Source organism: Myotis daubentonii, chromosome X, assembly GCF_963259705.1.
Source record: "Myotis daubentonii chromosome X, mMyoDau2.1, whole genome shotgun sequence".
NCBI lineage: Eukaryota > Metazoa > Chordata > Mammalia > Chiroptera > Vespertilionidae > Myotis > Myotis daubentonii.
Genome location: NC_081861.1, coordinates 10,660,356 through 10,687,062, shown reverse-complemented (window position 1 = coordinate 10,687,062; position 26,707 = coordinate 10,660,356). Strand labels below are relative to the sequence as shown.

General features: G+C 56.3%; 1 protein-coding gene across 6 annotated transcripts; it reads right to left on the bottom strand.

Annotated features, from left to right (window-relative positions):
• Positions 1 to 216: 216 nt before the first annotated feature.
• Positions 217 to 26,394, bottom strand: HCFC1 (host cell factor C1). 6 transcript variants are annotated; one of them, XM_059679488.1, is made up of 26 exons: positions 24,929 to 26,394; positions 17,730 to 17,878; positions 17,383 to 17,543; positions 16,374 to 16,582; positions 15,137 to 15,221; positions 14,534 to 14,640; positions 13,241 to 13,420; positions 12,751 to 13,110; positions 12,306 to 12,466; positions 11,625 to 11,822; positions 11,070 to 11,294; positions 10,830 to 10,934; positions 10,379 to 10,598; positions 9,692 to 9,834; positions 9,412 to 9,550; positions 8,986 to 9,206; positions 6,830 to 8,348; positions 6,404 to 6,567; positions 5,340 to 5,913; positions 4,607 to 4,930; positions 4,303 to 4,421; positions 4,078 to 4,215; positions 3,612 to 3,797; positions 3,020 to 3,320; positions 2,435 to 2,498; positions 217 to 2,239 (listed from the first exon to the last, which is right to left on the bottom strand). In XM_059679488.1, exons 1-26 carry the CDS (start codon positions 25,119 to 25,121, stop codon positions 2,200 to 2,202), a joined length of 6,285 nt encoding a protein of 2,094 aa, XP_059535471.1. In that variant the 5' UTR covers positions 25,122 to 26,394; the 3' UTR covers positions 217 to 2,199. The 6 variants fall into 6 exon arrangements, with proteins under 6 accessions (XP_059535471.1, XP_059535473.1, XP_059535474.1 ...); XM_059679490.1 differs by having other exon boundaries at positions 5,340 to 5,784; XM_059679491.1 differs by having other exon boundaries at positions 4,607 to 4,927; positions 5,340 to 5,784.
• Positions 26,395 to 26,707: the final 313 nt, after the last annotated feature.

Below are 26,707 nucleotides of genomic sequence, written 5' to 3'. Positions count from 1 at the left end.
AAAGGAATTTCAATCGTTGTACTGTTGATATTTGGCTCTGTTGACTAATGAGTTTACCAACCACTGATCTAGTCCTACCCAAGGTCAAGGGCCATTGTGGAACCTTGAAACTTGTGAGGCAATTGAGAAGCAGAATCCCACTCACAGGCAGGTCCTGAAAAAGGCTCCCTAGGTATTTGAACTTGGGAGTCCCAGACACACTGAAACAGCAGGTGGTTATTTCAAAAAAAGTCTTTAATTGTTCAAAATAGCACAAAACGACATTGCACTATGGTAATATTGTCACGGGGGTTACTCTACAATAGAACGGGCGTACTGTTCTTAGAAACAATAAATCAAAGGGTGCTTGGGACGAGGGACAGGGCAACAATGAAACCAGGCGAATGGGCTCCAAGGTGACTAAACATGACATTTTCCACAGCGAAATATACTATAATACAACAACCGGAGGCCCCAGAAAGGAGCCGGGCAGTGGGGGCATGGGAGGGGAGGGTGGGCGGTCATCAGCCACAGCTGGTCTCCACTGCAGACGGGTTGGCAGGTGGCGCCTGAAGATGGGCAGCTCACAAACCTTGCTCCTTACCTGAAGCTTGTGGGTGGGGCAGAAAGTTGGCTCAGTAGCTACTCTGAGCAGAGACCTAGGCCTGAGTCCCCATAGGACTGCACAGCCTCAGGACAATGCTGCATTCATAGACCTGGTAGCCAGTGCTGTTAGTCCACCCTTTCCTTGGGCTAAGCCACACGCTTGCCCTCTACCTCTGAAAAGTTCCCCTTCATGCCTACCCCACCCTTTCCCTTACTAAGTTGCTTGTGGAGTGGAAGTGGGTGGCTGCAGGAAGCAGTAATTTGAGGGTGTCAGATACTCGAAGCCAGCTACGCCAAGGAGGGAGCCTTGGGGTGGGGTGTGAGGGATGCTGGGAACCCAGGATTAGGAGGATCGTTGGCCTGGGCCTCTGGACTGTCCCCCTCAGAAACCTGCCTTGAGGCTTCACCCATGGAGAGTTAAATTTGACAGCTCACCCTTTCTTCATCCCGGAGGCTTGGGGACAGGCACAGGGGCAGAGGGCAGGGCCAGGAAGAGGAAACTGAGCTGCGCATAAAATACCAGGTGCACGGGGGAGATATCATGCCTCGTCTGCCCTGGCTGCCCCCAGCTTTTCCTCCAGAAAGATCCCTGCGCCAAGGCTTAGCCAAGGAGAAAAAAGGTTAAAAAAAAAAAAAAAAAAGACACATTCTGTACACAGCTAACAACAAAAAAAGGGACAAAACCCCACACGCTAAGGCTAAAATTACAATAAAAATGTTGCCTTCAATTTCAACTTAAAAAAATACAACAAATGCAGCAGTTGGTGATGTGGCCCCTGGCCCCGACCCAGGGGGGCCGAAGCCAGGCTGGGGGGTAGGGGGCTTCTGTAGGCCCCACGGGGAGCCAGGTTTTCACAGAACACTGCTCAGCCCACCATGGGGCCCCTTCTCCCCCTTTCTGTTTCTTTCTTGCCTTCTCTTAAATGGGAAGAGGGAAGGGGAGGAAATGGGGAAGATAAAAAGGCCTCTGAGAAAATGTGTAAGCTTCCCGTGGGATCACGGGCAGAGATGGGCTGGGTAAGTCAAGGGTGGGCTATTAGGTGGCGGGAAATGCAAAGGGAACAAAATACAATAAATCATACACACACACACACCCAGCTCAGGGTGCCCCTGCAAAGCCTCTCTTGCTTCTTGGAGCAGAGGCAGGGTAGGGGGGCTGAGGGGTGTCGTTCCCTGGCTTCATGTCCACTGCCCCTTGGCTGCCTTCTCCAGCCAAGGGTGATCACAAGCAAGAGGCTCCCAGGTTGTGGGGGTGCAGACCTCCACTGCTTTCGCTTCTTTGCTTTAAAGTTTGTTTCCCTCCCTTGGGGGTCTCTGGCCTCGGGGGCTCTCAGCCCCCATGGAAGGCCTGGAGAGGAGCAAGTGCGCTGCTTTCACATGCTCACTCTTCTTCCAGACCTGCCTCTGCTTCCTCCCAACAGCAACAGTAAAATGTGCTTTCTTGAGATTATTTTCAAAACAGAGAAAAGGAGAGAGAATTAATGGTGGCCAGTAGCTTGGGAGGGTAAAGTGTGAGCGCTCGGGGATGGGATGGCCCGGGAAGGCCCTGATGGGTGGTGTTCCTGAAGCAGAGGGGGGGTCAGGAGAGGAATCCAAGTGCAAGCCAGCTGCCTCTCACTGGCCATCTGCCTTAGATTTCTTTGGAGCAGTTTTCCTGGGAAGATGGGAGGAAAAGGGAAAGAGAAAGTGGTAGTTAGCATGGCTCCTGATGGCACTATACGACTTGCAGTAGGTTGATGGCTGGTACCCAGTGGGGGTTCATACCCAGTTAAGCCCCCTCCATCATTTAGAAGTGGAGCCCCCCACCCTCAGTCTCAGAAGGTTTCCCCAAAGGGGGCTTCCCTCTTACATTTCCGGAGAGGACATGGGCCGCTTGCTGGCTGGCTTGGTGCCAGGACTGTCTTTACTGGTTTCTGAAAGGAAAAAGGAGCAGTGAGCGACACAGTAAGGTGGGTCCAGTAACTTCAGCCACACAGCAGTCCGCAGGCGACCCACCCTGCCCTCAGCCTTTGGCCCTGCAGCAGGACCAGCTGGCCTGCTGGATGTGACAGCCCCTCCCTCTGGTGGGTACATTCCCCATGGTCCTGGCCACCCCCCAAGGTGGCCTTGGACTCAGGTTAGAGGCCCTCACTGTCCTCCCTGGTCAGCCTGTGGGAACTGGCTCATACCTTGCCAGGGCAGCCTGTGGCCTCCACTCCCCACCCCAACCCTTGTCTAGCCTCACTCTGGACCCTTCTAGTCCTCTCCACCCAGCTCACCTCAAACACCCCTGGGAAGTTTCCCTGTACCTCCAGATGAGGCAAGGTGCCCCAAGGGACCCCCATAGCACTCTAGGCCATCACCTGCTCCACATGATGCTTGCTGGGGCTTCCACTCCCCAACCTGCCCCTCCCCAGAGAGTGCCCAAGAAGCCTTATGAACGAATGACACCCACCTTGCAACCACCTCACTTGGGTGGCTGGGCCGTAGCCCTTCTCATTGCGGGCAGCGATGCGGAAGATGATGGCGGGCTTGGTGGTGTAGTCAATGTGGGCGTTGGAGAGGCTGGACGATTGCACGAGGCAGGAGGGGCTGGGCCCGCAGTACACACGCATGAAGGCCAGCTGGGCGGGGGTGGAGCTCTTGGTCTCACCACTGGCCTGTGAGCTCTGGATAGCCAGGTACACCGAGTACTCAACGATCTTGCCGGAGGTCACAGAGGGTGGCTCCCAGGTGAGGTGAGCACCATCTGGACTCTAGAACCAAAGTGGCATAGGTCAAGCGGTGCTGGCTTTGGCCTGTGAGTTTATCCTGTGCCCTGCCTGTGCTAGGCCACTTCACCACTCCCCGGGCTGACCACCCACCCCCACGTCACCACCACTCCTAACACAGCAGGCTGCTTTCACAGAAGAGTTCAGGGAGCGCCAGAGAGATGGCCTCATCTGCCTCCATCTAAACGGTAGCCTCATGTAATGGCTAAATCAAATGATCAGGGCCCAGCTGGTATGGGCCAGTGGTTGAGCGTCAACCTATGAACCAGGACTCACTTTGCTGATTTTAATGGCACAGGGGGCCCCTGGGAAACCAGGCAGACATGTCTTAAAGGCTGAAATCTCGCTGAAGGGCCCCCGGCCACAGGCGTTGATCCCAGCGACACGAAACTTGTAGGCCGTGCCTGGCTGCAGTTCATGCTTCTTCAGTTGGTTATAGTCTGGAAGAGTGCCCGAGTCGTCCTGGGGAAGTGGCCGGAAAAACGGGAAGAGGAAGAGAAGAAAGGAACATCAACCCCACTGTTAAGAGGGTAGCTATGGGGACCTGTGAGTCCATGTCGGGGAGAGGAAGGGGGAAAGAGGGTGAAAATGACACCCACTTCCCAACATGGGGAACACGGAAAAAGGACTGCTGCCCTTGGCTGGCTCCAGGCGGGGAGCTTTAGAAGGCTCCTCAGGGCCCTGTACCAGCCTATGGCCAGGACCCACCCACCCGAGAGCATCAACCCCCAAGCTCACTTACATCAGACGGGGCAGCATCATCTGGTGGCAGGAAATAGTGTGTCACCATGACATTAGTGCCCTTAATAACCCCCACATCAAACCACTGGTTCTCTTTCTTCACGGGGGCTTTGCTGGGCGGGGGTGGCAGCTCTGGCTTCTGGAAGACAGAAAGGGAAGACGTCAGGCCGTTGGCCTTTGGGGCCCAGAGGTAGTGACCCCCGAAGCCCCATCACATGAGACTCACCACACCCAGGGACTCAATGCCATTGGCCACCTCAGTCAGGGTAGCAGCAGCCTGTAGCTTAGCGGGACTGGATCCCACGACGGGCTGGGGGGCCACAAACGTGTTGGAAGGAGCCAGGCCTGGGAGAAAAGAAGGTGTCAGCAGGAAAGAGCCCAGAAACTCAGTTTCTACATGGGGGCCCTTCCTTTGGACCAGGCCACCCTCCCAGTCTGTGCACTGGAGGCGCAGATACCCCTCAAAACCTCTCCCCAGTCCACGGAGACCTCTGGGGACAGTCCACGTGGCCAAACAGGGCTCTACTCACTCTCAGTGGCTGTGGAGGGCAGTAGGGCCACGGTGCTGGGCACGGCCCCAGCCAGCTCACTGAGGCAGTTGCCCTCGATGGTTGGGTCATTGAGGCTGTCGGCAGGGGCCAGGGCCTCCGTGGGCAGGTGGTGGTGCTGCTGCTGGGCCTGGGCCTCTTGCAGCTGCTGCTGTTGCTGCACCAGGGCAGCCAGTTCTTGCTGCGTCAGCACAATGGGGATGGTGGTGGCCTGGCCCTCCTGGCCTTCAGCTGACAGGTGGCTCAGCTCTGCCTGTGTAACAGCTCCTGCCCCCTCGGACGTGTCCATGGCCTCCCCAGTGCCTGCTCCAGAGTGGAGAGAAATACTCCTCAACAGGGACGCCAGCTAGGTGGAGCCCATCCCTGGCTTTCCAATGTCACCCCCTGATCCCAATCCCCAAGCAAGAGAGGCCCTGAAAGCCTGTCCCATTGACCATGCTTCCTGGCCTACCTCTACCTTGCTGTCCTGCAAAGAACCTGCCTGCTTCCTGGGTGCCCAGCCGAGCCCAGCAGCTCCGCCCCTGTCCTCCCCTTTATGTCTGCCTTGCTCCTCCCTGGCAGGAAGCAAGCCTCTTCTTCTCTTGGCTGCCCATCAGCAGAGAGGCTCCAGAACCCTGTGTTCTCTCTCTTCCTGAGGGGGCCCATCTTCCCTTCAGGGCACTGATATGGACTTGACCTCACACGGAGGGGTGAGCTCTCTGCTCCCTGCACCTACCCATGACAGCCTGTTGCGCAGCCTGCAACACCGCCTGGATGGCCAGGGCCTGGGCTTCCTCTGTGGCCGCAGCCTGGGCAGCTGCTTCAGCAGCAGCAGTCACCGCCAACTCCTCAGGGGTGAGCCCTGTGACCATGAGGGTGGTAGTGCCTGCCTGGGCCTCGGCCATCAGCTCTTGGGGAAGTGACAACTGGTCTACTTCCGACTGGGTGGGCGCAGGTGGCTGGACCACCACAGTGGCCACCATGGCGGAGTTGGCAGACTCCTGGCCCGAAGCGGGGTCCCCTGTACTGCTCAGATCCACAGCGGCCTGGAGCTCAGAGGTCTGTGAAGCTGACAGGACCTCGGTGGACTCCCCCATCAGGGGGGTGGAGGCAGGCTGCAGGAGTTGCTGTGGCGGCAGCTGCTGGCGAGGCCCGGGGGAGGCCTGGAGCTCCTCTGGGGGCTGCAGGATGTCAACAGCAGAGAAGGGCATGTCAGAAGTTTCTGTGTTGGCTATGGTCACTGTTATCGTGGCCGGGATGGGGACTTCGGTGGTCAGAGCCCCTGGGGCAGTTTCAGTCACTGATGAGATCTTCTAGAAAGGGAGAGAAGCCCCTGTCAGAGGGGAGGAGAGGGAGGCCAGAACCAGGCACCCTTCATCTTTCTTTAGAGCCTGGATTCCCATTCACGATGGACCAGCAGAACCCCTTTAAAATGGGCAGCAGTGGCAGGTCACTGAGCAGCAGGAGTTCGGCGAGGGGAGACGACACCTTTGAGACCTGCTGGCCAATGCTAACCCGTCCTCAAGGAAGCCTCCCAGTCTGGTCAGAAAGGGGCACTCAGATGCCCCACCCCCTTGTTGCTCCTCTAGGCTATAGTGAACCGGCAAGCCATGGCACTGGGGGACTGCTGCCTCTTGCCCTGTTGTGCCAGGAGGTTGCCCTCTCATAATCTGGAGAAAGGACCAAGAGCAACACTGTGCCTGGTACAAGAGTGACACCTAGTGTCCTGCTCTGGAACAGCAAGGCCACAGGTGCATTGGGCTGCAGGGAGGCAAAAGGGGACCTTCCAGGGGCTCTTACCGGCACGGAGGGGCCGGGGACTGGCGTGGACTGTGTCACGGTGGTCACAGCCCGCGTCAGCGTGGAGGACACAGTCGTTGTGATGGCACTGGAGCTGGTGATGTTCACACTGTCGCCCTGGGTGCTCTCCACCTCTCCTTGGTCACTGGCAGCTGGTGGCGGATCTGAGGGGACAGGCAGAGCTGGATGACAGGGACTCAGCCAGCAGGGGCCGAGGGATGAGGCTGGTTGCCAGAAGCCCCCGGGTGTCTACCCAGCATTGCCACTAAAGGACAGTTGCCAGGACCACCCCCCCTCCCCCGGGTAAACTGAGCCCCACGGAATCTGGGGCTCTGGCTAGATAGATCTTTTAGACACCACAGCCCTCACTCTTCGAGCTTGGGGCTCCAGGAGATCACTGACACCAGAGTGGCCAGCTGCACTCACCTTGGTTTGAGCTCATGTTGGAGGTGACAGTGGTGGCCGTGTGCGTGGTGCCTGTCTCGTGAGTCTCACAGGGGGGGTTGGAGCACACTCTCTGTGTTGGGAAAGGGGTCAGCAGTGAAGTGCTGGCCTGGGAAGCACTGGTGGGCGGTGCTGCCCCCTCCAACCCGGACTCCAGGGTCCTGAGGGGTGGGGTGCTGTCCGGGAGCAGGGCACCTACGCTGACTGACATGGTGGTGCCGGTGGAAGTGGTCTGGTGCGTCTCACAGGGGCGGCTGGCAGGAGGCTGCTGCCCCCCCTCGGGCTGGCCTGCACCCCCACCGGAGGTGGCGGTGGTGGGTGTATGGGTTGTGCCTGTCTCATGGGTCTCGCATGGTGGGTTGGAGCAGACCCGCTGGGCATTGCCTGCATTCGAGGTAGTGGCCGTGTTGGTGGTACCCGTCTCGTGGGTCTCACATGGTGGATTGGAGCAGACCTGGGTCACGGTGGCCGAGGAGCACAGCAGTGCCTCCAGGCCTGTCACAGTCACAGCGGCACTAGATGAGCTCTCGTATGCAGGCGTGGGGATCCCCCGCAGCTCGCCAGACTCCCCAGCACCCATGCTGGAGCGGGCTGTGGTAGGGGTGTTGGTTGTGTGGGTGTGCTGTGCCTCCGGCTGGCACCCCATGGATACCAACTGACCTAGGTCGGTGATAGGGCTGTCCTTGCTGCTGGGGACCAGCCTGACTTGGCCAGTCGTAGAGGCCAACTGCACAACAGCAGGGCTATGGCCTGCAGCTTCCAGGGCCCGGCTTGGCGCAAGGAGCGGGCTGTCTGAGCGCGAGGTCCCGGTAGCCATCACAGTCATGGTGGTGCTCGTCGCGCTGGTCTGGCGAGTTTGGCATGAAGACTTGAAACCCTGGGCTCCCTCCAGTGTCCCGGTGGGCACGCTGATCCGGACCACAGGGATGGTGGTGGCCACACAGGCATGCCGGGTGCCTTGCTGCTGGCCGGCACCGATGCTCGACATGGCAGTGGTGGCGGTGCTGGTGGTGCCCGTCTCGTGAGTCTCGCAGGGCGGGTTGGAGCAGCCAAGCTGCCCAGCCATGTTGGAGGTGGCAGTGGTGGCCGTGTTGGTGGTGCCTGTCTCGTGGGTCTCACAGGGTGGGTTGGAGCAGACACGAACCACGCTGCCGTTCTGCTGCCCCACGGTCGAGGTCACAAGAGAAGCAGCTGCATCAGGCCTGTCACAGACGAACTGCACTTGGGTCGGCTGGGGGTGCCCTCCCATGTTAGCAACAACAGTGGTGGTGGCGGTGTTGGTGGTGCCTGTCTCGTGGGTCTCGCAGGGCGGGTTGGAGCACACCAGCGTCACGGTGCCAGGCTGCACATCACCCTGGCCAGAATCGGCAATGGTGACGGTGGCTGTGGGCTGCTCTGTAGTAGGTGAGGCCAGAATGGACACAGGGAGGTCGTGCACAGGCTGGGCCTCAACCCCGCTGGGTGCCGTGATCAGAGTCACCTGAGTAGGCTGGGAGACAGGCTAGAAAGACACCAGACAGGAAGAGTTAGTGCCCCAACTTCCCATTTGCTTGCCCCTCCCAATGTCCTAGTTGTCCCCACCAGCTGGGACCATAGACTCGGCTCCTGCTCACCCTCTCATCCCAAGACACTGACTTGCTCAGGGACCAAGGAAGAGGCATCGTTTCGCCTCAAGGGCCACAGGGCCTGGGAAGGGGCTTGGGGGCAGCCGAGGAAGGGCCCTGGTGGGGCCAACCCTGGTTAGGGAAGGAACCCCATTGACCCCGCACCCCACAGATGCCAGCAACAGACGCTTCACCAAGTCCAGGAATTATGCTTAAAACATATGAAGAGAAGGAAAATGCTCTATGTGTGTGAAGGTAAATGATCCCATCATCTATAATATCACAAGAAAGAAAAACCTAGCGTTCAAAACTACAAACCACTGAAATACGTCTCAACACAAAAGACTACTAGTGATTAAGAATTATTTGGCAACAGGGAACACATCCCATGGGTGCTACATGTATGAGGAAGAAAGAGAACCTGGTGCACACAGAGGCAGACAGATGGGAGACTAGACACACCCAGGCTGATCTCATGTGTCCCCCAGCACTCACGGACAGGCACCCACAGCCCTCATGCGCCTCGCCCCTTACCTGCATCGTGATGGTGGGTGTGGTAAGACTTCCAGCCCCTGTCAGCGTTGTCTGAGCAGCAGACACAGTGATGGCAGTGGGATTGATCACTTGGCTTGAGAGGGTGGCAATGGTGCCCAAGGTGGTGATGGGTGTGGCCAGGGAGGCACTAGTACTGTGGCCCCCAGCTCCCGCAAGGCTGGTGGAAACGGTGCCAGTCATTGTGCCTAAAGTTGTGACGCCTAAAGGCAGGGAGGCAGGATGGAGATGAGGCCTGCTGCTGGTACTTCCTTTACAGCAGTTTCTCAACCTGGACGGGGCTGGGGGCACTGGTAACTCTAGAGTGCCCCCACCAGGAACAGAAGACTCCAGAGAGAGCACCTGCACCCTCCCCCAAGCCTCCGATGGGAGGTGGACCCAGAAAGAATATGGAAAGCAGCTACACACCTGTGGTGCCCTTCACAACCAGTGTGGTGACTGCTGGCTTGACGGCAGAGACAGTGACAGGGGTGACCAGGCGGACGCCCCCCATGGGCACGGTGCGAAGAATGGTGCCTGGCTGTCCAGGGGCCCCCTTTAGCACCACCTAGAACGCCAGGGAAACCACCCCAATATCACTCATAGGTTGGCTGGATCCCATGCAGCCCCCTTCCAGGACCCTCAGGACATGTGGCCTGCTCAGGTCCTAGACTGAACAGTGGAGTGAAGAGGGCCAGGCACACCTCACCTGGGTCACTCCTTGCTGCCCGTGGCCAGTGGCAATTTTGGGGACAGCAGTGATGATTTTCGCAGGTGTTCCAGTTCCTGAAGTCATAACCTTGGTGGTGATAATGGTGATGGGGGACTTGATGCCAGGACTGCTTGTCACACCTACACAGGAGAGGGGCTTCAGGCTGGGCTCCCGAGGCCCCACCAGTGCCAGCTCCCACGTCCCATTTCCAGTAGTTACTCTTGATGCCCCTCATTTAAAATGATGGAGTGCCACCCTAGCTCAGTGGCTAGAGCGAACTGAAGGGTCCCGGGTTCAATTCCGGTCAAGGGCATGCACCTCAGTTGCAGGCTCAATCCCCAGGCCTGGTTGGGGTGCGGGAAACAACCAATCAATTGATATGTCTCTCTCATATTGATGTTTCTCTCTGTCTCTCTCTCTCCCTCTCCCTTCCACTCTCTCTAAAAATCAATGGGAAAATGTTCTCAGGTGAGGGTTAACAAAAAAGACCACTAAAACAATAAAGTGCCAATTAAAGCCACACTCTGATACCTCCCTACAAACCTTAAGCAAAAGGCAAGGAGAGGGTGGAGAAGAGGAAAAAAACCAAATAGAAACCAAGAGCACAGCAGAGCCTGGCCTCTATGCCTATCTGGCATTAGCCTCCTGGAAGTCTGTTGCCCATGCGCTGGGGGAGACCCCTACCTGTAGCGCCCGCCTGGGTGATAATGGCCGACATGGGGATGGTCTTGATGATAGTGGTCGTGCCAGGCTTGGTGGTGCTGGGCGACACGCTGCTGATGCCCAGAATGGTGGGCTTACTCCCAGCCCCACTGGCCTGTGTGGTAGTGATGATGGTGGTGGGCTTGCCATCTGCTGAGGTCACCAGCTTCAGGATGGTCCCGGCTGGCAGGGGCCCTTTGGTCTGCAAGGGAAAACAGTTGGAGGAGGCCAAGGTGGACCGACGTCAGTGCCAGGACGGAAAGTCTGGTCTGGCTACTCTCCACCGCGGCCCAAGCAGCTCTGGGACTATTCTGGCCCGTGGGTGACAGGCTGAACAGAACTTTCTGAGCAACACGTACTCAGGGGATCGTCTCTAGGCAGGGACGCAAGTTCTACTTGCTGGAGTTGCAGAGGCTTGGCCCCACGCGCTCACCTGGATGATCTGAGTCACTGGGCCCGTAGACGCCTGGCCTGTAACTGCGGAAGTCTGAACTGGTTTAGTCTGGACCACTGACATCACTTTGCCCAGATTGGAAATCTACACAGCAAAGGAGGGAGCAGAAAGTTATCTGGAAACCAATCAAGGGCACTGCCTGGCCTGGGGCTCTCCTGGAACAGGCCCAGGGCAATGCCACAGCCTGGCTGCTGCCACATGCAGCGGACTGCCACTCACCAGAGCACTGCCTCCTGGGACAGAGATGGGGCTCTTCACCAGGGTGATGGTCTTCGTGACCCCGCCCACAACTGTAGTCACCACCTGGGCTTGCTGGGCCACAGTCACAGTCCCGGACTTGTGCACCGTGATGATGGGGCGAGTGGATGTGTTGGCAGCGGAGGAGACGGATGTCCCCACCTGGGCAGCTGCAGTCTTCAGCATCCGAGTGGCTGGGTTGCTCACCTGGGGGCGGGGGAGGAGAAAAATGGGTGATGGGTGGGATGTCCTGGCAGGCCTGTAGCTCAGGCTCACCTACCGACTCCTCTTCCCCTTCTCCCCCCAGACTGAAGAGCTCTGTGTGGTTGACTGTCAATCACAGGTCTAGCCTAGGGCTTCACATCCCTAAGAGTGAAAGCTTAGTCCAGGGTCCATGGCATGCACCAATTACAGACCAACAGCCTCTGTGGGTTGGTCTAAAGCCCTGGAGAAGTGACAACTGTCAGATCATATCATTGCCTAGAAGTCTCCGGCCCTAAGGCTGTTGGTTCAAAACCAGGCCCAGGGGATGCTCACCATGACTGGCGAGGAAGCCACCTTGACAGTGGCCGGGAGGGTGGTAGTACCAGGTGTCACGGCCACGGTCTTGACAATGGTGGTGCCTGCTGGGACACTCAGCACAGTTGGCGCCGAGGAAGGAGGGATCTTCTGGGTGGCGGCGGCTGCAGCGGCCAACGCAGCCATGCCACTCATCTGTGGGTTGCTGCCGATCACCTGTGGTAGGCACGAAAGCGTGAACCAGAGGGCTGGGACCTAGGCTCTCTGCCCCAGACTTCACCAGGGAGCCTCCTTTCTGCCCAGGGCTCCTTGCAAATCTGGGCTCCTACCACCGAGCAGGCACAGTGACCCCAAGGCAGGAGTTTGTCAGCAGCTCTGGATCTTCTCCTAAGTCCAGAGTCAGAGACAGCTCCCTCTTTATGGGCCTGGGTCAACCAACCCGCCTCCCCTTAGACTCTTCCCTCAGGTTTCAGAACAAGAAAGTCCACATTCAAAAGGCCCCAGATGGCAGGAGGTCCTTCTGAGGCATCAACTTGGTAATTAATATTAACTTGGCAATGCAACCTCTTCAGTGCTTCACAGGTGAGAAAGGCCCAGGATGAATGGTGCTGGAACTGGTGCGATTCTAACCCAGTCAGGGCACTGTCAATCACTGGGAAGTCCCACCCCACCTAGCCCAGTCTCACAACAGCTCCTCACCGTCCCCTGAGCGCTCTGGGATGGCACAACCATTCGCACGCCTGCAGGAAGGGAGGTGACGGTGACAGGGGCTTTTCCGGCTTGGCTAGCGGGTCGCATGGTGACCAAGGGGGTTCCCGTTGTAGCCTGAGGACCAGTCACTTTGAGAACAGCAGGAACACCTGACGACAGAAGGAGGTGGCCATCAGCAGAGCACCCCAGCTCCTCTGCTGGGTCCTTTAGCATTTAGACATGAACTGCTAGTGCTTCATGTCTGCTCCTTCCAAACACCCTCAAAGTGACAGTCCCCACAGGAGGGACCGAGTTTGCCCCCCAACCCTCAACCCCACCACTCAATTGCAAGCCTGCACTGTGACTGCCAGGCATGCTGCTTGGCAGCCCTTACCCAGGAGCGCACTCTCCCGGTGGCCAGTCCCAGCCCTCAAGTGCTTGGTGCCCAGCTCACCTTGTGTCCTGGTTGCAGCGGGCACGGAAATTGAGCTTCCTGGCACTGGTGGCAACACCTGGATGGTGGTGGTGGTAGGGGGCGCGGAGGCAGCCTGGGGCAGGAGTGTGATGCCTACTTGGGTCAGCGGCTGCACAGCAGGTGCGGCTGCTGCGGGGGCAGGGCTCTTGGGGGGGTTGGCAGGTACGGACGGGACTGGATTGGGTGTGGGGGAGGTGGCAGTTGCAGCCGTGGCAGGAATGTCATATTTCTGGAGCTGTAGAAGGTAACTGTCGGCGGTTGCCACTGCCCCCCAGCTCACCTCCAGGGAGTTGGTGTTGGCGCGTACCAGCTGTACCCGGGCTGGAGGCGGTGGCTTTTCTGTAAGAGGGCACAGCCAGGGCAGGGAGAAGGGGGAGGCAGAGGCTTCAGGAGTGAGCATGGCAGGCTATGCCCTCAGGCTGAGCTCCACTGTAGAGGCCCTAGGGCTGCCTCTCCCCGTTGGCCTTACCTGTTTCCAGGTACCAGAGGTCCTTGCAGCAGACCTGGTTGTTCCAGGCCTTTCGGTAGCCATCACGCCCACTCCATATGTACAGGCGGGTGTTGATGGCCACGGCACAGTGGCCAGCTCGGGCTCGGGGAATATTGTCCTCCAGTGTGTCCATCAGGATGGTCTCCCAGGCCATGGTATCTGGGGAGAGCGGGAGGCGGCAGTCAGCAGGGGGCAAAGGAACCCACATCCCTACTGGCCCTTTGGCCTTTTGCTGGCAGGGATGGGGAATTAAAGCCAAGAAGGCATCAAAGATTATTAAGTTACAAAAAAACACACCCCAAAACAACTCTGGCTCAGCAGAGACCCTAACGAAGAAAATGATACGCCACAAACTACACACTGAGAAAACTACTTGAAACGCACAGACAAAGGTTTCACATCAAACTACACAGGAGCCTGTAGAAAGAGACAGGCGAAGAGAATGCAAGTCATGGAAAAGGCAGCGGATCTAAGAAAAATGAAGTACAACGTTCAACATGGGAGAGGTGCAAACTTAGCCCCTAAGGTGCCCAGCAGTTTGATTTCAGTGCCTGCCGCAGCTGCGGCTCAAGGTCAACCGGGGCATGGGGCTGGCACAGGGGGAGATTTAATCACTTATCAGACTCGGTGAAGAGCAAATGGTTTGACAGTTGCTAGGCACTGCTAGAGGTGTCTATGTGGGTACAGGGCAGCTTGGCAACATCCCTTTGGCAGCAAAGGGATGCTGAAGTTTTTTACCCTTCAAATACAGTTGCACGTGGATAGTTCTAAATACACAGTGCAAGGATACTCACGGAGCGGCGTCTGTGCAAGTCCCGACCCCAGGATAGCAATTCAAAAGAATGAGGCCACTTGGCGAATGGGGACGGGATGGTCTCCGAGATGGAGTGAATGGAGGACAGGTGCAGCTCTGAGTAGAGCAGGCTGTCGTTTGGTTTCTAGAGGAACCTATAAGCATGCTGAGATATACAGAAGAGTCCCTGCAGGGTGGGTAAGAACCTACCAAAGTGTCTGCATCGGAGAAGCAGAATGGGAAGCTCTGCACCCTGAGGCTTTGTACTTCCATATGTTGGACCTTGTGTAGGAAGAGCCTATTCAACAAATTCGAAGAACAGGGTCCCACCGAGCACTCTGGCCAGTGGCTACTGCTCATGGATTCTAGAGGCCTGAGCCTTAGCTTTGCTCCCTGCACACCCCACACAGCGCCGGGGCCGAGGAGGGCTAGCTCCCCGCAGCCCTCCGTAGGCCACTCTGAGCCCCAGGAGGCCATACCCAGGTTGAGACAAGCCAGTGTGTTGGTGCACTTCCACTCCTTCTCGTGTGTGGCCACTTTGACGTCATCCATGACGAGAGGCACCCAGCCACCAAACACGTACATTCTGGGACAAGGGAGGCAAGAGTAGGAGACGATTGTAGAGGAGGTGCCAACCTAGAGGCCACCTCTTCCATCCAGAAAGTTCTATATACACTTGGTCCCCTAGCTCTCCCCAGGAGAGCCCCCTAGGACACATGAAGCTCTCGATGTGGCCGTCTTCTGCTTGGTGGCTCAGCCCTCCCAAGAACTGTGTCACCTCCACTACAAGGAACCACTGCTCAGCTCATCTCGGTCCCCATCATTCTTCCATTCCCTTTGGGACCTCGGTATGGACAAAGGCACTCAGCTGCTTATATGTGGAGAATCTAGAACAGTGCGTGCCCCTCTACCCTGTGTCTTCTCTTGGTCCTCCAGGGTGGGGTGGTAATGAAAACACAGGGCTGCTGAATGCCAGCCCAGCCAGAAAGAGGCCTCCTCAGAATTGCTGGACAAAACTGCGAGCCTTTGGGGGCCAGGTATGAGGGCTGGTGTGAAGGGAAAAGCAATGGCTAGCTACTCACTTGTTGCCTATGGTTGTGGCCGAGTGGAGACTTCGAGGAAGAGGTGCCACTCCGCTGAGACTGGGCTTATTCCACGTCAGAGTCTCTGCAGAGCAACGGAGAAAGGAGGGTTACCAGCACAAGGTAAGACATATGCCCTTGACCCAGAGGAAGGTCTCTGGCCTCGGGGAAGGCTCTGGAAAGTGGCTGCCAACCCAGGTCCAAGAATCCAATGCCTGGGCCCCCTACAGCCCACGGGAGGCCCTTGGATCAGCTTCTGGCATTTCTCAAGCTGTGTTAGCCCATCCTGGCAATTGGCATCTCTCAGAAGATGTGCTATGGGCAGGCACTGCTCTCGAGGTTAGGGTAGGAGTAGAGAGCATAAGACATGCCACTGGGCGTCCTACTCTCCAAAGAACATGTTCATACCCACACCACCTCTACTATCTACAGACCGAGTGTTGGGAAGCAGAGTGCTGCTGGGAGTTTCGCTAATGAAAAAAGTGTTTCTAGCCTGGCTGGTGTTGCTCAGTTGTTGCACATCGACCTATGAACCAGGAGGTCACAGATTGATTCCTGGTCAGAGCACATGCCCGGGGTTGCGGGCACAATCCCCAGTGTGGGGCGTGCAGGAGGCAGCCAATCAGTGATTCTCTCTCATCATTGATGTTTCTCTCTCCCTCCCTCGCCCTTCCTCTCTGAAACCAATAAAAATACATTAAAAACAACAACAATAGACTATTGTTTCTTTTGGGCACCCACGCTGATCGAATCTATCCTCCAAAGCTATGTTGCCAGCCACCTCCTTTCCTCAGCCTTCTTCAGGTCAAAAACCCACACTTCTTTCTACCACTCCAGACACCGCACCTGCTTACCAGGCTAAGTAGCCCCCAGAGGTCTCCTGGGCTCAAGACCCCTCTTAACTCGGACAGACCAATGTGCACTGCTCCTGGTACAGGCTGAGCACTGATGAATCAGCAGGGACTAATGCTATCTAATCTAGACAATTCCATTTTGGAAAGGCCCCGACCCCCGCCGTTGATCTCCTATAAGCAGACCAACTCAGCCTTGTTCTTTTTGAAAAAAACGCCACAATCTCGGGGCAGATATGATAAGCCCGAACAGGGTACTGCCTGCCCTCACCCTCCCATGAAAAGGAGCCAAGCAGGACACTCCTCCTCCCTGCGGACCCCACGCTGGCTGCACAGCAGACCAGCTTTGCTCTGAGGCTACTGGAGAGGCCACACCCACATCTTACCAATATCTAGGGTCCAGAGGTCCCCCAGGCGGCAGCCGCTCATCCCTCCATAGATCACCAGCTTGGACTTCTTGTTGTCTTTCTCAGTGTAGACCACAGCAGTGTGCGACTCCCGCGGTGGGGGCAGGACGCCATAAGTGATGGGGATGTCCCAGGCCACCACTCCGGAGCCTGGCCGTAATTCCAGGATGTATAAGTCATTCAGGTACCTGGAGAAGAAAGGTCAGCTATGGCAAGCTGTGCCAGATGGCTCACTGGCTTCTCTGAGTGAACCGAGGCTTCCTTGGGAGACAAAGGGAGCCATGGTCACATGACCAAGTTCTTCTACCCTTGTCCCCAAAGAGGGGCTGCCAGAAGTTCCTAAGGATGAACTTGAGGCCAAGAAGAGCAGTAGGACAGGGCATGCTGGGCTGGGCTGCCCTGCACACAGAGCTGGGCATTATACTAGGGCCTCTGGCATGGTATTACCTCCAGACTTTAGAAAGGCCCTTGGCCACCAGCCTTGGAAAATAAAAATAACCATCACTAACCCTACAGGCAGCAGAAGTCTGAGAAAGTGCTGGCTCTAAACTGGGTCCTAGGTGCCGAGCCAGCATGGCTCAGTGGTTGAGCACTGACCTATGAACCAGGAGGTCATGGTTCGATTTCCAATCAGGGCACTTGCCTGGGTTGTGGGCTCGATCCCCAGTGTCGGGTGTGCAGGAGGCAGTCGATCAATGACTCTTAACATGATGTTTCTATCTCTCCCTCCCTCTTCTCTGAAATCAGTATGTATTTTAAGAAATAATAAAATAAAATAAACTGGGTCCAAGCCCAAGGCTAGGGAGGTGTCTACCTCCTGGCTAGGCCCTTCTCCCCCAGTGCCTCCTCCTCTGGGCTGGAGACCTCAGTGCCCCAAAACTCCTTACAGGGCATCTAGTGCCACCCTCTCCTTGCACAAAGGAGAGAGACTTGGCATGGTGGGGCTGGCTGGCACGTGGGATTCCACATGAAGAGGACACAGCCTCACCTCGGAATGTTGTTCTTGGGGTCCTCGCTATCGTTGGCCAAACCCCCAAACAGGTAGCATTTGTTGCCCACAAGAGAGAAGCTGTGCCCAAGCCGAGGACATGGAGGGGGCCCGTTTTTGGGTGTCTTTGCTTTGAGTCTCTTCCACTCCCACCGACTTGCCTGCAAAATCAAGACTCGGTGATTGAGTTGGGGATGAGCCCGCCTTCTGAGCCCAAGCTATTTGTCATGTCAGGAGGCGCTGGCCAGCCCTCTTCCCCCCATCGTTCTTGCTTTACTGCCCCATCCCACCCTCCCCCCACCCCACCCCCCAGCCACAACTGTAAAGAGTACATCAGGGGCCATTACCTGGAGCTCGTAGAGGTCATTGCTGTACTTCCCATACTCTACCATTCCACCAAACACCAGCAGGCGAGTCCCGTCACACACAAAGCCATAGGCTGCACACCCAGGGGGGATGTCCCCTCTCACAGCTGGGATGAACCACTGGTTGGTTGCTGGTGAACAAAAGGAAGCAGATGTCAGAATGACCCGGGAACTCCCAGAACCAGAGTCCTCGCTCCTCTTACTCCCCAAATCTACCGGCCTATAGAATATGGTCCAAGAAAGGAGGGGCTGAGACAGCACCTCTATTTCCAAGGCTATGGCACTTTCTCCTTTCAGCATTCAAGTGCCAGCCCTCTACCTCAGCTATCTTCTAAGCCTCTTGACTTCAGAGGCCACCTCAAAGCAGCCTGCTTCGCCTCAAGTTTGCCTTAATAAGCCGGAAGTCACTGACCAAGATAATTCATCAGCTTCTGGGAACGTGGCCACCGACTTCCTTCCCCTACCGCTTGGTGGGTCATCAGAAAGAAACTTTTAACACCCAGAATACTCTCTCAGTGGCCCCAGGCTCCTCCTCCTGGGGCCCATGACTGCACCTTTAAGTGGCTGAAAGAGCAACCGGTACTGGTTGGTGTCCCCCGCCCCGTCCTTGCAGGTGCGGGGCACCCAAGGGAAGCCAATCAAGGCGGCGTGGCCTGTGGGAGTGGGGCACAAGGCCACACAAGAACAATCTCTGCTGGCGTCTCCTGGGTAATGGTCCACATCCACCTTCTCCCGTGCCATGCCCACAGCCCCCCAGAACACCTTCAAAAGCCAGAGTTGGCAGCAGTAGCATAAGCTGTGGCACCTAACAGTCTCTGCCGGCCACAGAAGCTTCCCCAAAGCCCATCACCTCTAGCTGGGGGTAGGCTCAGGAGGCCACCAAGGAAGAGGATGACAGTGAAGCCAGGCAGCAGGGAACTCATGGACATGGACAACAGTGTGGTGATCGGGGGGTGGCGGGGGAGAGGTAGAGGGAGATGGGTGGAGGTAGAAGAGGGCATAGAAGGGATAAATGGTGATGGGGAAAAAAGTCTGGCCAACATGGCTCAGTGGTTGAGCATCGACCTATGAGCCAGGAGGTAAATCCTCAAACTAGGGGTCAATCTCAACCCTGTTTGCTTCCATGTCCCTAAATCTGTTTTGGTCAACATGAGTAAGCAAAGGGATTGGGATACGGATGTAAACATAGCACCCACTGGGATCTGACTGGTGTAGACTGCCTTTGTCAGGCGCAGACGGAGCAACCATAGCCCTAGAGCAGGGGTGGGCAAACTTTTTGACTCGAGGGCCACAATGGGTTCTTAAACTGGACCGGAGGGCCGGAACAAAAGCATGGATGGAGTGTTTGTGTGAACTAATATAAATTCAAAGTAAACATCATTACATAAAAGGGTACGGCTGCCCTAGACACTACAGCTGGATTTCCTGAGAAAAATCTTGCCAAACTACCATCACTTAAAGAAGACTATGAGTCTAGCCGGCATGGCTCAGTGGTTGAGTGTTGATCTATGAATCTGGAGGTCACAGTTCGGTTCATGGAGGTTGTGGGCTCAATCCCCAGTGGGGGGGCGTGCAAGAAGCAGCCAATCAATAATTCTGTCTCATTGATGTTTCTATCTCTCTCCCTTCCTCTGTGAAATCAACAACAATATATTTTAAAAAAAGACTATCAAAGATCAACTCCAGTTAAGAACTAAGAACAAGCTGTGACATCAAGATAACATTTTGTCTTTGACCACTGTCTTTTGAAAGGGCCAGTGTTTATGTCCTCCTGGCAGGTCACAAAGTATTACAAGTTGACTTTATTTTGTAAAAAATCTGAGTTAGAGCCAAAACCGGTTTGGCTCAGTGGATAGAGCGTCGGCCTGCGGACTGAAGGGTCCCGGTTCGATTTAGGTCAAGGGCATGTACCTGGGTTGCGGGCACATCCCCAGTAGGGAGTGTGCAGGAGGCAGCTGATCGATGTTTCTCTCTCATCGATGTTTCTAACTCTCTCTCTCTCTCCCTTCCTCTCTGTAAAAAATCAATGAAATATATTTTTTAAAAAATCTGAGTTAGAAACAAAGGTGCTAGATCTTCACTGTAACTGGCCTCTATAATTCATATAAAATGTATTGTTTTCCTATTCCTTGTTCCTTTTCTGGTAACTTAGAGATTGTTTTCTTTAGTTATGTAAAATATTGGCTACAGATTTTATTACCCATGATAAGAAAGGACATATTGTTATGTATTTATATTTTGCCATGTACTGAACTAAATAAAAATGACAGGGAAAAAATAAAACAATAAATAAAAGCACAGCTGGACCTCCTGAGACAGTTACAGCCCTTCAGGTCACTCCCCACCACCCAACTCTACAGGTTGGTGTGGAAGAGGCTGCCCGTCCCCCTCTGTGGTTTAGCTGAGTCACGGGGATTTTAGGATGCCTAGCACCAATCCTCCTCTCCCCTCCTCTGCCATGTTTCTAGCAGAGGTGCAATGCTGTACTGCCTGCCATGCGCATGCGCCCAGACCCAGGTCCCGGCTCACTGCCTTGCTCTCATTCCTTGTGCACGTACACACCAAGAAAAGCCAGCAGCTCCCCATGCCGAGGCAGACCGCCCTGCATGAATGGTCCCTGAAAGGGATCTCATCCAAGTTAGTGGGATAAAAGCTGACAGAAATCACTGAGATCATCCCAGCCAACATCCCTTAACTGATAAAGGAACAGAACCCAGGAGGGGAAGTAACTTACCTGAGGTCACAGAGCAAAAGAGACACAGACAAGAACCTCGTCACTTAAAAGGGATCACCAGATGCCCACCTCAGGGCCCCATGAACAGGGAGCCATCAGCCACCTTTGCTCACCTGAACACCCTTGTGGCTATGGGGCCATGGACCAGGGCTGGGACAAAGCTACATGGCAAAGGAAATCAGCCCACCGCTTTCCCAACACACTGATCACCGACCCAGCTGCCAGACTAGAAGTAACCTGGGATGCCCTAAGAGCTAACAATGACCAGCACATTCTACGGTGCCCAAGAAGTCCCAATCTTGTTCTAGAACACTCCAGGAAGGGCAGTGTTCAGGTATGAAGTTGTGAACTGCCTCTCTTCGTTTCATCCCCAGCCCCAGTTCGGCCACTGAGGTGGCACAAGCAACCATCTCTTAAACAAGACAGCTGCTCGTAGTCACCCCTTAATACTATTACCTCTAGCTCATCGAGTGGGGAGTGTCGTGCAACCTAATCTTTGGGTCTCTCGTTCTTGATATGCTCTGGTTTTGTCCCTGCTCTCAGCTGGGAGGGGGCTTTGAGGAAGGGAGGCCATCTACACCTGGGACCCTTCATGGGATGGCCAGAAATACGATTCCACCTTCTCTCTCCTCAACAAGCCTGAAACCCCAGCTTCTGTGTTTTATCAGTTCCCCCACCCCTTCCCATGTTGTGCCAACTCTGTCTTCAGTTGCTGCTGCCCTGTCAGCCTCTACAGCCTCTACGCGTCACCACCTAGAGATCCAACCCCCCACAGCGGGTAGATGGTCCAGCCGCACCAGCTGCCTTTTTGTTCGCTGTCACGCTGAGGCACTTCCTGTGTGGCAGCCACGGTGCCGGGTGCTGAGAGGCACAGAAGAGACAGCTCGCGGACTCAGACTCCCAATCTAGTAGGGAAGCCGCCATGTCCTCCCACCATAGGAAGAGCAGCCAAGAAAGAGGTTTGCAGGGGTGATGATTGGCGGGGGTGGGGGGGTGGGGGCTTCTCAGAAGAGGGGACCATTGGAGCTAGGCCTCGAAGGGTGAACGGGATTTCCCGACACATGAAACTAACAGGGCCAATCAGGAAGTGACTGCAAGAGCCATGTGGGGAGAGGGCCCAGAATGGAGGGGGAACAGATTTGAGACAAGCTTGGTTCAGCAACTAATTAGCTACAGGGACAGAGGAACTGGGAGGCGTCTCCAAGGTGGTGGTCTCCGTCTGTGAAGGAAGAGACAGTCTAACGGTCTCCATAAAGGTCTGTACTCCTGCCAAACTCCACAAGCAGCTGGCAGGGTGACCCTGGACCTGTCACTTCCCTTCTTGGCCCCCAATTTCCTCATGTGAAAAAACAAGGAAGTTTTACTAGATATTTTCCAAGGCTCCTTCCAGTTGAAACAGTTGGCAGACCTTAAAGAACCATTGAGGCCAACCAGCCTTGGGTGGCTCCTTTGGCAAATGGCCATGTCCTCCCCTCACCAGGTCCCACCCCACCCTGTCAGCATCAGGTCTTCTGATTAATCCGCTTTGCTGGGCTGAAATAAAATTCCCCGAGGTCAAGGACGGCTACCCTAAGACCTCCCAAAAGCCAGTCAAGTGTCCCACAGCTGCTGTAGTGACTGTCGAAGAGGAAGAACAGACACTTTCTCACACACCTGCCACTCCTCATTCCCTTGTCACATTCCCCCCCCCCTTTGTTGAGCTAACCAAACCAGCAAAGTGCCTAGCACCTCCTGAATGCACCCCCTGGAGTCTTTTATCTTAGCAACAGGGAACGCTGGCAGCTCAGCGAGTCTCTGAGCTCTCATCCAGTAGAAGGAAAAGTGCAAGAGAAACCTCAGGACAATATGCTGACCCCATTTAAAACAAAGGAAAGGTGCCTGGCCAGTGTGGCTCAGTGGTTGAGTGTCGACCTATGAACCCGGAGGCCACGGTTTGATTCCCGGTCAGGGCACATGCCTGGGTTGTGGGCTCGATCCCCAGTGTGGGGAGTGCAGGAGGCAGCCGATCGATGATTATCATTGATGTTTCTCTCTCCCTCTCCCTCTCTGAAATTAATAAAAATGTATTTTAAAATAACAACAAAGGTAAGCAGGAGGGCAGCTGTGGAAGCAGCAGCCATGGATGAGGGGCATCTGGGCCACACTGGTGGGCGGGGGGGGGGGGGGGGCAACACCAAGCCCCATCTTTCCAGAGGACATAAGAACCTTGCAGCTACAGGAAAGGCCAGAGACCTCTGCACCATTATTTGAGTTATGTTATTTGACCGTATCTGTCAGAGCATAAACACTCAGGAGAAGGGTCGCTAGTCGCTCTCGTGTGAAGTCACCTAAGGAGTTGACTAGGGCAGTATGCAAAGTGCTTCCCTGGAGGAATCGGGGTGCAGCCCTTCTGGAGGGCTGGCTATGCCCGACTACCCAACATATCCTTACAGGCTGGGGATGAATCAAGGCTGAAGCCACCAGCTCATTATAATAAACTAACGAATATGCAGAGGCCCCAGGAAGAAGTGGACTTTGGAGTTGAGTTGATGCTAATTAGGCCCCTGCCCTACTTTCTAAAATGGTATTTCCCTGCCAAGGAGCCTGCTCCAGGCCTTGGGAGAATCAAGTTGATCCAAGGAGCTGAGGTTCTGCTCAGGGCAACGGCCTCTCTAAAAACAGCCCTGCCCCTCAGCCTTACCTTACTGGGCTAATTGCTGCCACCAGCAGCTGTCTTAGCTGGCACGGAGCACCACCAACCAGCCTGGCCTCGCTGGAGGCAACAGGTGCTGAGACCCGGAATGCAAAGGGTCACTGCAACCCACCAGCCTTTGAAAGTCAACTTGGTCAGTTGGGGGCAAAAACCTACAAGGTTCAGAGAAAACTGCACTCTGCCTGGGCGGGGGTGTGGGGGGGGGGAGCAGGGGGGAAGCACCCAACCAAGAACCCAGCTCTAACCGTTGTCACTCCAACTTCTCCCTCCGGCTGCCAGCTCTCCACCCCAGGGCAACCTCAAAGCTGGAGGGGGTGCCCCAACTCAAGGACCCTATACTTCTAGAGCCTGGGGGGGCAGGATGGATCTGGAGCACAAGGAGTTTTGCTAGATATGATAGCAAGATGAAAAGAGCTGGTAGATGGCCCTGGCCATGTCCCACCGGAACCCATCTACCTTCGGCTGCAGAGGGGAGCTCCCTAAAAGATACTGTCTGACGTAGGGGAGGGGGGCTTTCCCCTGTCCATCCAAGCCTTGGTCCCTCAGGCTCTCACCCAGAACACAACACAGGCCCAATGTTCCCAGTGACAACGCCTCAAGCCCCTCCTTACGAGCAAGGGGAGGTGCTACGGGCCAGCAGCCATTCAACAGCCCACTCAGAATGAGGCAATAGGTGTGCAAATCAGGCCAAGTGGCCACCGTGGGGAGGGGGCTGCAGGAGGATGCAGCCAGGCCTTAGAGACCCAGCAAGGACACCAGGCAAAAGGCTGAAAGCCAGCCACAGGCCAGCATACCCAAAGAGAGAAGCCCAGTCCAGTGTTCTTTCGGCCACCCAATCCCGCACTCGCCCCCGCCGCCCCCGCCGCCCCCCCGCCCCCCCCCCCCGCGCCCGCCCACCATAAAACTAGGCCTTGGGTTTGGGGGAAGCATGAACATGGGCAGGTAACCTCTTTCAACCTTAGGAAGAGGAGAGTCAGGTAAGGGACCACCTGAGCCCGCTGCGGGATCACTGGAATTCATCTTACATCGGAGGATCGAGAAAATCGGCAATTTGAAGACAAACATTGCAGAAGTGAATGCCAAGCTGGAGGCGGCAATGCTGCCTGATCTGTGGTCCCCCAAGGCTCCTGCACCATCTCAGGGAGGTTACCCACCAAACACACAAGCCCCCCACCCCCGCCCAAATCAGGATTAGGCTGCTGGATTATGCCCCTTTTCTCGAGACAGAACTCATCTGTAATCTAGAAGTTGTCATCTCTCCCGAATGAGCACTAGGGATGAATAGCTGAGCAGGCGCAGGAGGAAGGAGGGAGGGAAGGAGGGGGTGGGAATCAGCCTGCACCAAAGGGACGCATCCGCCAGCCCGCTCGCCCGGGTAACGGTGTATGTCTGAAGTCACCACCGCTGGCGACGCCCCCGCACCAGCCGGACTAGACGGTTCCTCTTCAATAATGAAAGCACCCCTCAAGCAGAGGAATCAGGGGGTGTAAGGACGGGGGAAAGAGCAGAGAAACGAGGCAGAGCAAAGGGTTGTGGAGGGAAGAAAGCAGGATCAGCGTGGAAGGAGAGCAATGGGAGAAGGGGGAGAAAAAGGAGGGGAAGAGAGAGAAGAGAGGAGTGGGAAAAGGAAGGAGACAGTGCTGAGGAAGTGATGGATGGAGGGAAGGAGAGGAGAAGAAGGGAGGGAAAAGGAGGGAAAGGGAATAGATGGAAGGAGGGAAAGCTCCCAGGACCCGGCGGGCTTTTTGCACTCACCCGTGTTGTACACGTGCAGTTCATCCACTATCCCCTCGTTGCCACCGCCGAACACCACGATGAGCTCCTTGATGGCCACGGCGCGGTGGCCGTGACGGGGTCGGGGCACTGGACCCGACCAGCCTACCACTCGCTTCCAGCGGGGCTGCAGGAGCACCGCTGCAGAGTTGGCGGGCGACACGGCCGAAGCCATAACTCCGGGAAAGGGCGAGATAGGGAAAAGTCACAGAGCGGGAAAGGAGCCCCCCAATACCTCCCACACACCCCCTTTCGTCTAAGGCAGCTCTCACGGAAAAGCAGTTCCTCACACAGCGGTGGACGGCTCCATGGAGGCCGCCATCTTAACTACCCTCCTTCCCTTCGGCTCTTTTCCTTCTTCTCTTTCACCCCGACTCTTAAAGAGCGTCCCGAAACAGTAGAGCGGCTAGGCCCGAGAAGCTTGAGGCATACGAGTCCAGCCGCTCTGACTATTTGCCCGGGAGCTCCTGCTTATAAGCTCGGGCGGGAGGACCTGGGAGCCGCCATCTTGAGCCGCCTCTCTCTCCTCCCTTCCTCAGTCGTAGCCCACACCCGCCGGAAATGGCGGAGCCCCGGCCCGGTTCCCACACCCCCCAGTCCCCCGCACTGGCCGGCTTCCGGGGCGGGTGGATAGGAGCCACAAGCGCCGCGGTTGTCCCAGTCCCGCCGGTACTCAGACCACAATTGTGGGAGCCGCCATCTTGAGACCGTCGCGTTTCCCCGCCCAGCGCTTGGTGCAGCCGCCGCTCCCGAAACAGTCTCGACACTCGTAAAGAATAGAGGCGCACCGGAGGCCAGTGGAGCGAGCTCGAATTCTCTGGGACTGCTCAGAGGCTTGCGCCGTACGGCTTGTGAGGTCTTGAACCTCTCTCCTCAGTTCGCCTCAGCTGCTCAGGCTGCGCCTGCCGCCCTGGGAGCCGCCATCTTGAGATTAGCTCCCCCTTCTCCCCTATTCTCTTCTTCCTGGGTCAGTTCTTCCACTGCAAACAAAACGCAAGGCAGCGTCCGATCCTCGATTCCCACCTTATGACTCCTTCCCACAGGAGCCGCTTCAAAAGCCAAAGTTAGGCCCTGAAGTGACAACTGTACGGCATGAGGAGCGGTAACGGCAGGGTACTCATGCCTCCTCCCTGGGAGCCGCCATCTTGTGTGAAGAAGTAACAACTAAACATGGCGGCTGCGACGGTCGGACGAGGGGGCGGGGTCGGATGACGTCACTGCTCCCCCTCCCGCCTTCGCTCTGTTTCGCCTCTGGCTTCTCCTCTTAAAGGAGCCCCCGCGCTGCTCTGAGGCGAGGGTCTGGGGTCGCTGCGCGCTTATCCCGGGCTTAGGCTGCGCCCGGGTCAGGCGCAGGCGCGCCCATCTCCGCGGTACCCCTCCGTGCTCCTCCACGCCTCCGCCGTGGGAGCCGCCATCTTGCCACTTCCCCTCGCCCGGCTGTCCGCGGGCGTCAATAGCGACTTTCAGCACAAAACAAAGATGGCGGCTGCGGCATCTAGGGAATACCCGGATGAGAATGCTTCTGACGAGCTTGGCCCCGCCCCCCTTGGGAACTGTTCCCCGAGCCCATGTAGGGACACACGCCCGAGGAATTGCCTTTATTTAACAGTGGGGACAGGACATTGGTTGCTGAAGGTAGCTGACGGGAGACATTAGAGTCTCGCCTCGAGTCAGGCAGCGAACGTTTCGCCGCTCCGTACACCCAGCGTCCGCAAAAAGGCAGCTCTAGCCCCATGCCGGGGGAGCTAGAGGCGGGGCGAG